The sequence below is a fragment of the Capra hircus genome, chromosome 5 (assembly GCF_001704415.2).
Source record: "Capra hircus breed San Clemente chromosome 5, ASM170441v1, whole genome shotgun sequence".
In the NCBI taxonomy this organism is placed as follows: domain Eukaryota; kingdom Metazoa; phylum Chordata; class Mammalia; order Artiodactyla; family Bovidae; genus Capra; species Capra hircus.
The window spans coordinates 10,020,031-10,032,915 of NC_030812.1; the positions used below are offsets into that span (position 1 = coordinate 10,020,031).

Consider the following 12,885-nt stretch of genomic DNA (forward strand, 5'->3'; position numbering starts at 1 on the left):
TAGAGATCCCACCTTTATTATGTAAATACCTATACACAGAAAATGATATAAGGATCTTTATACTTTCTGACATTATCAGATACCCAATACCAGTGTTATAATTTGTGAGTGTGTTTATTTAAGTGGTTAGGTCAAAACTGTTCAAAATCTATTCTGGTGTTACAAATGTCACACTACCTTGAATATAATTACCCTACATAATCATCTGTTTGCAAGATTCGCAACAATCATGCTCACTGTTTGCATTCATACTGAAAGGTAATTTTCTGTAGTGTAGCAATAGCAGAAGACTTCTCTTATAGGAAATCAAGAAACCACAGTTTCTCTGTTTGTAAACTATCATTTTAAAAGATCGCCTTGAAAACCTGGGGAGTCAGCTACATTCAGACTTCGCTGTGATACTTAAATAACTCTATCATTCTGTCTAGCACGGGGATTGCATGACCATTCGACAGTGCAACTTTACTGCTTGGCCTGAGCATGGGGTTCCTGAGAACAGCGCCCCTCTAGTTCACTTTGTGAAGCTGGTTCGAGCAAGCAGGGCACATGATACCACACCCATGATTGTTCACTGCAGGTAAGAAAGGTTTTCAGAACCTTTTATGAAATACTCGAAATGGGATTTAAACCCAACGTGACCTTTACGTTATCATGACACTATTGATTTTCTAGTAGAATATTAATGTAGATTCAATCCAGCTTTTAGTTGTCAGATATTTTACTGGTTATAACAAATCAAGATGTAGTTTTATAAAAGGTTAGATGGCAGAGATCAAATGGCTAAAAGAAAGACAAAATATATATCCTGGTACAAGAATTTTTATGGAATCTTTACTGGATTATACCTCTCAAAATCCTTAAAAAATATAAAAAATTGTAGCACACTATTGATGTGAATGAGTCTGGGAGTGTAGAATCTTTTGAGTTTTATGAATAAATTCTTGATCCTTCATTATTTCAATTGAGATTAGTCTACTATAGTAACTTAAACTCTTTTGTAAAAACAACTTCCGAGATTTGAGTTACACAGAATCAAGAAAATGACCTTTAAAATAAAGATCAAATTAAGTGACCAACCCAAGCATGATTCCAAACTTTTGTAAACTATTCAAATATCTTTCTTTGACCTAGCTCTTTGAACATGATAAATATAATAAATTAAGGTTTTCACTTTTATTTTCATTGGCATTTTATGCCACTGAAACACCAATACTCCCCCTCAAAAATTAATAAAGCTCACAACTGTTTAGAATTCAGAGTTCTGGACATACTGATATGATTTATGCTTTCTAACATGTTATATCTAAATTAATCTCAGCACGAGTCTCTTCAACAGTTGTACTTTGTAAATGAGAGAAAAAGTGGGTGATAGGCAATACTGTTTTATGATTCTACTTATATGAGGTATCTAAAAAAGGGGTAAATTTATAGAGACAGAAAGTGGTCTCCAGGGACTTAGAGAAAAGGAGAGTTACTGTTTAATGGGTATAGAGATTCTGTTTGAGATTATGAAAATAGTCCAGAAACAGATATTGGTGATGGTTGCTTAAGACTGAATGTGCTTAATGCCACTAAACTGTGCACTTAAATACAGTCACAATGGTAAGTTTTGTCATGTATCTTTTGCTACAATAAACATTTAATGATTTTTAACCACATTAATAAAGTAATTATTAATTACAGTAACTCCAAAATCAATTGATGGATAAATAGTCTAATGGGGATATACTATAATTAATGTAGTTAATATTTAGGAAAATATTAATCCATCCAGTTTTAAAACTTTTATTTAGATGAAGAAGCTCAACACATAATTTAATTGAGTCTACATTTTCTTTTCCAGGAATATTTTAGATTTTTTAAATTGTAAGACTAATATATACATTATGAGATATCTTTTCACATTTAAAAACATATAAAATTAAAAGCCTCATTCTTACGCTCCCAATTCCATATAGTATAAATGCAGTAACATTTTGCTTTTAAAGTCAGTGATTGATTTTAAATTGGCATTACTGATGATTAAAGTGGATAGTAAGCTGCCTGTAATGTCTTCCTATTTTACATATACACTGCCACTGGATTATAATCGTGGATTTTAAAATTCACTAGAGAAGTAAAGTACCTTCTCTCTTTTAGACTCAAAAAGTGTAGCCTTATCCTTTGTGACTTATAGATAAAAATGCAGGAAAAAGTATGCTTATATTAATAATCTTTAAGTATCATTTCAAAACTTTCTCCTAAATGATCATGTCCAACCCCAACTTCTCACCTTAGCTTTTGACCTATACATTTAGCTTCCAGTTCAACATGACAACCTGTTAATAAATGACCACAATATTCTAAAAATGTGTCCAAAACAGAATGCTTGGGCCCATCTCCAAACTCACTCCTTCTCATCCCATCTAGGTCAACAGCAGTCCATTCTGCTCGGCCCAGAAACCCTAGACATCCTCGAATCTCTACTTCCTCTCACTCTACATCCATTCCAATAGCAAATACTCTGATCCCTGCCCCCCATCACCTCTCCACACACTCGCCCCACCCTGGTCTCCTTGCTTTTCTTTGAATATGCAGAACACCCTCCCACTTGGATCTGTTCTCTTCCCTCTCCCGTGTACCAACATGGTGCACTTCTAACCCTATTCAAGTTTCATCGTCAGAGAATCTTTCTCTGATGACCCTGTCCTACCCTATCACCTTTTATCTCCTTAATTTTCATCTTTCACCATAGCACTTATTGGGCATCCCAGGTGACGCAAGTGGTAAAGAGTCTGCCTGCTAATGCAGGAGACGCAAAAGATGCAGGTTCGATCCCTGGGTTGGGAATATCCCCTGGATTATGAAATGGCAACCCATTCCAATATTCCTGCTTGGAAAATTTCATGGCCAGAGGAGCCTGGCAGGCTACAGTCAGTCCATGGAGCTCCTAACAGTTGGACATGACTGAGCGCACACACACACAGCACTTATCACCACTGGGCATACCTTATACATGTTTCTCTTCTGTGTGGACTCCATCATCCCTCTTCTAGAATCTAAGCTCTATAAGTATTGGAGACTGTGTGGTTCGCCCCTGTACCCCAGATGCCTAGGGCAGTGTCTGACACTCAAAGTATACTGAACAATGTAATGACTGATTACTCTGCTGAGGGATATATATGTGTTATCGTGTTCAGAGTTATGTTGTAATGCTATTTCTTAGGTTGACTCATAGGCACTGTACACAGCCAACTATTCTTAACCTACAGAAGTAGTTTCTGTATTGTTTCATATTTTTCAAAGTGACATTTGTAAGACTAGGTGACTTTCAAATGCCTTTTTTTGATTTACTTCCTATATTAATCATTTAAGTACACAGGAGTCTTGTCTTTCTAATTGGAATTTCTGAATAAATCTTGTCAGGTTTAACAATTAACAGTTTATATGGAGCACATACCGTCCTTCAGTATTAAACTAAATTCTTAAAAGGAAACCACTTTCCAATGTCATTATCTATGGAAGGAAAAGGAAATTCTAGGGAAAGTGAATAAGAACACACAAGAGTCTGTTTATCAATATGATGCAGAAGAAGTGCTATCTGGGCTAAATAGTTGGTATTTTCCATGTTTAGCATCACTACTGGTAACCAAAAATATATTCAAAGTTTCTGGTATTAAGACTTTTCAGTGATTTTTTAAATATTTCCTGTACTTCTCCAATGATACTTCTTAAAACGTTATGAAAGAAGAGGGAAAAGTTCAACTGGTTTTTTAAAAAAACTCCAATATTTGACAGCATGTTAAAGATAATCATCTTACTCCTTCTAAACAGTCTTGGTAACAATATAAATACAAAGAAACTCCAAAGAAAATCCACTTCCACATAAGAAAAGAGACTATATGTAATTTATTGCTACCATAGTTTATCTTCTTCATCACCATCCACATGAATAACCTTTTTGCTGAATAATTTGCATGTAATTTCACTCTTCCTACAGTGCTGGAGTTGGAAGAACTGGAGTTTTTATTGCTCTGGACCACTTAACACAACATATAAATGATCATGATTTTGTGGATATATATGGATTAGTAGCTGAACTGAGAAGTGAAAGAATGTGTATGGTACAAAACCTGGTAAGACAATCCAAAACAGCAAGCAGTGTCAGCTCTAGAATTTTTCCTGGGAGGACATAAGTGGCACCAATCTAGTTAGACATGGACTATAGCTACAAAGCAGACACTCTTTTCTTATGTTATAAACCTCTAGGGTGGGGGTGAGGGCTTGGGGTTGGCAGCTGATGGAGATTATAGGAGAACGGACCCACACGTCCCAGTCGTCCTTCAGCACCGTTACTGATGACTCATCCTAACTTGTTTATGCTGATAGGCATGTAGAAAATAATTCTTAGAAGAGATTTGTCTTTAGTGTTTGGGAAGCACAGAAAATGAATCAGATTAATTTCTTTCATAAACATGCTAGAAGCTGTAATTGGGAAAAGTTTAAAATATTAACTATTATGTTGGTCTATGTATTTCCCTTGTCCATATTTATCCCTTTTGTATATTAGTACTAATAATGTTTGTTAAGAATATTATCAGCTATCTGGGAGTCTTTGTTTGGTTGTTTTAGTTTGAAAGCAAAAGTATTTTTAAAATCTAGATTTCAGTCATAAAAGAAATCGCACAGTACAATGGTAAACTGAGACCCCTCTGCTGAGTGTCTAGTAGGTTCCAGGTACTATACTAGATCATTTTCATGCAGTATCTCACTTAATTCTTTATTTGTAAAGCAGGTCCAATGAAACTAATCAATAGACTAGGTATTACCGGCTCTTCTTTACAAATAGGGAAGCAGATGTTCCAAGAATTTAAGTGATATTCAAAGGTTATAAGTGCCAGAGCCAAAATTCAAACCCAAGTCTGTCTAATTATACTAATAGGTTCTTCTCGTATCTTTGGATGGATATTTTTATACTATACAGATTTTTCTCAGAGTAAATATGCAGATCTTCTATAATCGTATTTTCTAGGGCACCAACTAGAAAACATAAGTGGCTATATAGTTAGAGGTGGGAGAAAACAGGCTCTTTGCTAAAATAAGTTTGAGAAAATTTCTTAGAGCCTCTATGCTAATGTGCACTGACATTTATAAATACAGAGCCCTCGTGGAAACAACATTTCCCAAACTTATATAACAATGGTGTCCTTGAACCCTTTTGACCCCAAAACATGTAACACCATGTCATGGAACATTAATGTTCTTAGGAAGATGTGGCTCTAGACCAGACACACCCAAACTTTTCAAAATGTACATCCCTTTCAGGAGAAAAGTTTTGGCATTCAATTCCTGGGCTTCTCTGGTGGCTCAGACGGTAAAGAATCTGTCTACAATGCAGGAGACCTAGGTTTGATCCCTGGGTGGGGAAGATTCCCCAAAGAAGGAAATGGCAACCCACTCCAGTATTCTTGCCTGGGAAATCCCATGGACAGGGAGCCTACAGTCCGTGGGGTGGCAAAGAGTCAGACATGACTGAGCACCATACGCACACACACACACAAATGAATATATGTATTTTAAAGATGTAGTTTGAGCCACTATGTATATTATAAAGTATACACAAATAAATCGAAAACCATGAGGTAAAGGTCAAAGAAGCAATTCTGACAACTTTGCTAATAGTGATGGCATGGCTCAGTCCATAAAGAATCTGCCTGCAGTGCAGAAGACCTGGGCTTGATCCCTGGGTTGGGAAGATCCCCTGGAGAAAGAAATGGCTACCCACTCTGGTATTCTTGCCTGGAGAATTCCATGGACAGAGAACCCTGGCGGGCTATGGTCAGTGGGGTTGAAAAGAGCTGGATATGACTGAGGACTTGAATGCAAAAGTGGGAAGTCAAGGGATACCTGGAGTAATAGGCAAGTTTGGCCATGGTATAAAAAGTGAAGCCGCGCAAGGCTAACAGCTTTGCTATGAGAACACGCTGGTCATAGCAAACACCCTCTTCCAACAACACAAGAGACTACTCTATACATGGACATCACCAGATGGTCAATACCAAAATCAGATTTATTATATTATTTGCTGGCCAAAGATGTAGAAGCGCTATACAGTCAGCAAAAATAAGACTGGGAGCTGACTGTGGCTCACAGCATGTACTCCGTACTGCCAAATTCAGCCTTAAATTGAAGAAAGTAGGGAAAATCACTAGACCGTTCAGGTATAACCTAAATCAAATCCCTTATGATTATCAAGTGGAAGTGACAAATAATCAAGGGATTAGATCTGATCGACAGAGTGCCTGAAGAACTGTTGGACGGAGGTTTGTAACATTATACAGGAGGTGGTGATCAAATCCATCCCTAAGAAAAAGAAATGCAAAAAGGCAAAATGGCTGTCTGGGGAGGCCTTACAAACAGCTGAGAAGAGAAGTGAAAGCCAAAGGAGAAAAGGAAAGATATACCCAACTGAATGCAGCATTCCAAAGAATAGCAAGGAGAGACGACAAGAAAGCCTTGCAAAGGGAATAGTACAGAGAAATAGATGAAAAACAATGCAATGGTAAAGACTACACATCTCTTCAAGAAAATCAGAGATACCAAGAGAACATTTCATGCAAAGACAGGCACAATAAAGGACAGAAATGGTATGGACCTAACAGAAGCAGAAGATATTAAGGCAGGTGGCAAGAATACACTGAAGAACTGTACAAAAAAGATCTTAATGACTCAGATAACAATGATAGTGTGATTACTCACCTATAGCCAGATATCCTGGAATGAGAGGTCAAGTGGGCCTTAGGAAGCATCACTACAAACAAATACAGTGGAGGCGATGGAATTCCAGCTGAGCTATTTCATATCCTAAAAGATGATGCTGTGAAAGTGTTACACTCAATATGCCAGCAAATTTGGAAAACTCAGCAGTGACCACAGGACTGGAAAAGGTTAGTCTTCATTCCAATCCCAAAAAAAGGCAATGTCAAAGAATATTCAAACTACTACACAATTGCACTCATCTCACACGCTAGCAAAGTAATGCTCAAAATTCTCCAGGCTAGGCTTCAACAGTACATGAACCATGAACTTCCAGATGTTCAAGCTGGATTTAGAAAAGACAGAGGAACCAGAGATCAAATTGCCAACATCCACTGGATCATGGAAAAAGCAAGAGAATTCCAGTAAAACATCTACTTGTGCTTCATTGACTACACTAAAGCCTTTGACTGTGTGGATCACAACAAACTGTAGAAAATTCTTCAAGAGATGGGAATATCAGGCCACCTTACCTGCCTCCTGAGAAATCTGTATGCAGGTCAAGCAGCAGCAGTTAGAAGCAGACACGGAAAAATGGACTAGTTGCAAGTTAGGAAAGGAGTACGTCAAGGCTGTATATTGTCACCCTGCTTATTTAACTTATATGCAGAGTTCAGTTCAGTTCATTTCAGTCGCTCAGTCGTGTCCGACTCTGCGACCCCATGAATCGCAGCACGCCAGGCCTCCCTGTCCATCACCAACTCCCGGAGTTCACTCAGACTCGCGTCCATCGAGTCCGTGATGCCATCCAGCCATCTCATCCTCGGTCATCCCCTTCTCCTCCTGCCCCCAATCCCTCTCAGTATCAGAGTCTTTTCCAATGAGTCAAATCTTCACATGAGGTGGCCAAAGTACTGGAGTTTCAGCTTCAGCATCATTCCTTCCAAAGAAATCCCAGGGCTGATCTCCTTCAGAATGGACTGGTTGGATCTCCCTGCAGTCCGAGGGACTCTCAAGAGTCTTCTCCAACACCACAGTTCAAAAGCATTAATTCTTCGGCGCTCAGCCTTCTTCACAGTCCAACTCTCACATCCATACATGACCACAGGAAAAACTATAGCCTTGACTAGACGGACATTAGTCGGCAAAGTAATGTCTCTGCTTTTGAGTATACTGTCTAGGTTGGTCAAAACTTTTCTTCCAAGGAGTAAGCGTCTTTTAATTTCATGGCTGCAGTCACCATCTGCAGTGATTTTGGAGTCCCCCAAAATAAAGTCTGACACTGTTTCTACTGTTTCCCCATCTATTTCCCATGAAGTGATGGGACCAGGTGCCATGATCTTCGTTTTCTGAATGTTGAGCTTTAAGCCACTTTTTCACTCTCTTCTTTCACTTTCATCAAGAGGCTTTTTAGCTCCTCTTCACTTTCTGCCATAAGGGTGGTGTCATCTGCATATCTGAGGTTATTGATATTTCTCCCGGCAATCTTGATTCCAGCTTGTGTTTCTTCCAGTCCAGCGATTCTCATGATGTACTCTGCATAGAAGTTAAATAAGCAGGGTGACAATATACAGCCTTGATGTACTCCTTTTCCTATTTGGAACCAGTCTGTTGTTCCATGTCCAGTTCTAACTGTTGCTTCCTGACCTGTATACAGATTTCTCAAGAGGCAGGTCAGGTGGTCTGCTATTCCTATCTCTTTCAGAATTTTCCACAGTTTGTTGTGATCTACACAGTCAAAGGCTTTGGCATAGTCCATAAAGCAGCACTGAGCGCAGGCGGCTGAGAGCCCGAGGCCAGGGGCGGCAGCTGGGAGGAGCCGCCCACACCCGAGGCCTGGGCCTGTGGCCGGGAGGAGCAACCAGAGGAGCAGTGGCTACGCAGGTGCAGGAGGGCCTAGGGGAGCTATCCCACATTGAAGGTCAGCAACGGAGGCAGTAAAGAGATACCCCTCATCCAAGGTAAGGAGCAGCGGCTGTGCTTTGCTGGAGCAGCCGTGAAGAGATACCCCACGCCCAAGGTAAGAGAAACCCAAGTAAGATGGTAGGTGTTGCAAGATGGCATCAGAGGGCAGACACACTGAAACCATACTCACAGAAAACTAGTCAATCTAATCACACTAGGACCACAGCCTTGTTTATATGCAGAGTACATCATGAGAAATGCTGGGCTGGAGGAAGCACAAGCTGGAATCAAGACTGCCAAGAGAAACATCAATAACCTCAGATATGCAGATGACATCACTCTCATGGCAGAAAATGAAGAACTAAAGAGCTTCTTGATGAAAGTGAAAGAGGAGAGTGAAAAAGTTGGCTTAAAGCTCAGCATTCAGAAAATGAAGATCATGGCATCCGGTCCTATCACTTCATGGCAAATAGATGGGGAAACACTGGAAACAGTGACAGAGCTTATTTTCAGGGCTCCAAAGTCACTGCAGATGGTGACTGCAGCCACGAAATTAAAAGACAACGCTTGCTCCTTGGAAGAAAGGCTATGACCAACCTAGACAGCATATACATTATCATATGCAAAATAGATAGCCAATGGGAATTTGCTGTATGGCTCAGGAAACTAAACAGGGGCTCTGTAAAAACCTAGAGGGGTGGGATGTGGAGGAAGATGTGAGGGAGGCTCAAAAGGGAGGGGCTATATGTCTATCTATGGCTCATTCATGTTGAAGTTTGACAGAGAATAACAAAAGTCTGTAAAGCAATTATCCTTCAATTAAAAAATAAATTTGAAAAAGAATCTCAAAAAAGAAAAAAAAAAGCAAAGACATTACTTTGCCAACAAGGTCCATATTATAGTCAAAGCTATGAATTTTCCAGTAGTCATGTCACATGATGGATGTGAGAGTCGGATTGTAAAAACGGCTGAGCGCCAAAGAAATGATGCTTTTGATCTGTGGTGCTGGAGAAGACTCTTGAGAGTCCCTTGGACTGCAAGGAGATCCAACCAGTCCATCCTAAAGGAGATCAGTCCTGAATATTCATTGGAAAGACTGATGCTTAAGCTGAAACTCCAATACTCTGGCCACTTGATGTGAAGAACTGACTCCTTAGAAAAGACCCTGATGCTGGGAAAGACTGAAGGTGGGAGGAGAAGGGGACGACAGAGGATGAAATGGTTGGATGGCATCACCAACTTGATGGACATGAGTTTAAACTTGCTCCAGGAGTTGACGATGGACAGGGAAGCCTGGTGTGCTGCAGTCCATGGGGTCACAAAGAGTCGGACACGACTGAGTGACTCAACAACAACAAAGTGACTAAAACTTATATTATCATTAGGTATTTTCAAAAGATAAAATAAAAACTTAGCAGAAAATAATTCTGTTTCAATAATGGTCCCAAAATATATATTTTAAATTATTTATCGTTTTTATAAGTGTCTAGCTCACTGCAGATGGTGATTGCAGCCATGAAATTAAAAGACGCTTACTCCTTGGAAGAAAAGTTATGACCAACCTAGACAGTATATTCAAAAGCAGAGACATTACTTTGCCGACTAAGGTCTGTCTAGTCAAGGCTATGGTTTTTCCTGTGGTCATGTATGGATGTGAGAGTTGGACTGTGAAGAAGGCTGAGTGCCGAAGAACTGATGCTTTTGAACTGTGGTGTTGGAGAAGACTCTTGAGAGTCCCTTGGACTGCAAGGAGATCCAACCAGTCCATTCTGAAGGAGATAAGCCCTGGGATTTCTTTGGAAGGAATGATGCTGAAGCTGAAACTCCAGTACTTTGGCCACCTCAGGCGAAGAGTTGACTCACTGTAAAAGACTGTGATGCTGGGAGGGATTGGGGGCAGGAGGAGAAGGGGACGACCGAGGATGAGATGGCTGGATGGCATCACGGACTTGATGGACGCGAGTCTGAGTGAACTCCGGGAGTTGGTGATGGACAGGGAGGTCTGGCGTGCTGCGATTCATGGGGTTGCAAAGAGTCGGACACGACTGAGTGACTAAACTGAACCGAACTGAGCTCACTGAGAGATCTGATTACATTGTTGCTTTCACCTCATAGAATGGCTATAAGATGGTTATTCTAGAGGTATGAAAAATATCAGTCCTGCCATTTTCTTGTCATTTATGTGTATTTTGCTGATAAATAGTATCTATGACCCTGAGTCTTTTTGTAGGAATCTTTTAAAGCCACTTTATTTATGTGTTGGCTTGGTAAAACTAGGTCCTGTCATCCATATGCATTCCTTTAAATGCTGAAAGGGAACACATGAATGAAGCATCACTCTTCCCTTACAAAACTTTAGAAATGGACTGGGACTTATGGCCAGGCTCGGTTTCATGAGTATGCAATCTATTCAAACTCATAGGTCCCCACCCTCAAAAGGGCCTTGCACTTGATTTAATGCCTGCTGTCACTGATTTGAAAATCTTTATTACTTTTGAGGAAAAGTGTTAGTCAACTCTTTGCAACCTCATGGACTGTAGCCCATCAGGCTCTTCTGTCCTTGGAACTCTCCAGGCAAGAATACTGGAGTGGGCAGCCATTCCCTTCTCCAGGGGATCTTCCTGACTTAGGAACCAAACCCTGGTCTCCTGCATTGCAGGCAGATTCTTTACCATCTGAGCCACCAGGGAAGCCCCAGTTTTGAAGAAGGAAGCTCACATTTTCACTTTGTAGTGAGCCCCACAAATTTTGTAGCTGGTTCTTATCCAGGGATCTTTTAAGGGCTTCAATATCAATACAACTATTAGTGATTATCAGAACATAAGAATAGGATAAATAGGTAACAGTTTCTTCCATGTTCCTAGGTGTACACAGGTACATGGCAAGCAATATTCTTGGCACTGATCAAGATGTAGATTCAGTCTTCAAATAATAAAAGTTGGGTTTTGTCATGCTGTACAGCTTCGTGGAACCAGACTTTGTAACAAGTGTGTTCAAGAATGCCTGTGAATAATTTCACACAATTTAGTATTCCATATACACTTCATACATAAACTTCATCCATTGTGCTGGAATAACCAGCCAGAGGAAACTGCTGTAGGTTGCGTAGGGGAATGGAAAGAGCATGGATTTTGGAGTCAGAGAATTGAGTTCAGATTCCAGTCCTGCTCATTTCTGGCTTTGTGACTTTGTTTCGTTAACTTCTCTAAGCTATTTCTCTTTTGTAAAATAGCTGTGTTACACGATTTTATTGTCAGTATTAAATAAAAGAAAGTATCTGAAAGCACCAAGCGTGCAGTAAGTGCCCAGCCTGCAGTGAATGTCTGACAGAGTTGTGCCAACTGCTTTTTGGCATAAAAGAGGGGGCGGGTCATTAAAATCCTGATACAAGTCACTGAATCAATAGGAAGAAGTCATGAACATTAGTTGGGATATTTGAGATAAATGCATCTTCATCTTCCCTGATGGCTCAGCGGGTAAAGATTCTTCCTGCAATGCAGGGGACACAGGTTCAATCCCTGGATGGGGAAGATCCCAGGAGGAGACGGCAACCTACTCCAGTATTCAACAGAGGAACCTGGCTGGCATCACAAAGAGTCAGACACAACTGAGTACAAGGCACATCATCAGTATCCATAAAAATATAGATAAATAACCTTCCCCTGGTGGCTCAGATGGTAAAGAATCTGCCTGCAATGCGGAAGACCTGGGTCAGGAAGATCCCCTGGAGAAGGGAAAGGCTACCCACTCCAGTATTCTTGCTTGGAGAATCCCATGGACAGAGGAGCCTGGTAGGCTACAGTCCATGGAGTTGCAAAGAGTTGGACATGACTAAGCGATTAACACTTTCACTTCCACCCTTTCCATAAGAAGTCATAAAATTAAGGTATATCCATGTTTACTAAATAATTAGCCTCCACTTTGTAAACCATATAAATCACAATTCTCAGATCCCTGCTTAAAACATGGTATGCACAGCTAGCTGTCTTTTACCTGACTTTGTTCCCAGAAGCGAAGGTCTCTACTGTCTTTTCTCTGTGATGAAAAAAGGGAAATGACCACACCTTGGCTCCAGTCCTTACAAATCAGCATTGCCTTGCACAAGAGTGGTTTCTTATTTTCTCATGTTGCACTTGGGAATGATCCCAACGTCTGTGAAGAACGCTGTCTCAGCACAGACTGCAGTAACCATGGCCAGGGGTGGGGAGGTGGGAACCTCGGCAGCATGGCACCATGAAAAGACAC

The 12,885-nt window shown here is 40.3% G+C and overlaps 1 protein-coding gene and 1 long non-coding RNA gene across 2 annotated transcripts in view; one reads left to right on the top strand and one right to left on the bottom strand.

Annotated features, from left to right (window-relative positions):
- LOC102172692 (phosphatidylinositol phosphatase PTPRQ) overlaps positions 1-12,885 on the top strand; it is a 244,157-nt gene that overhangs the window by 228,584 nt on the left and 2,688 nt on the right. The window contains exons 42-43 of the mRNA XM_018047601.1: positions 429-577; positions 3,980-4,115. Of these exons, the coding sequence (XP_017903090.1) occupies positions 429-577; positions 3,980-4,115 (285 nt within the window). The remainder of the gene's footprint in view (positions 1-428; positions 578-3,979; positions 4,116-12,885) is intronic.
- Positions 1-12,885, bottom strand: part of LOC108635993 — an 86,446-nt gene that overhangs the window by 45,712 nt on the left and 27,849 nt on the right. The window lies entirely within an intron of this gene.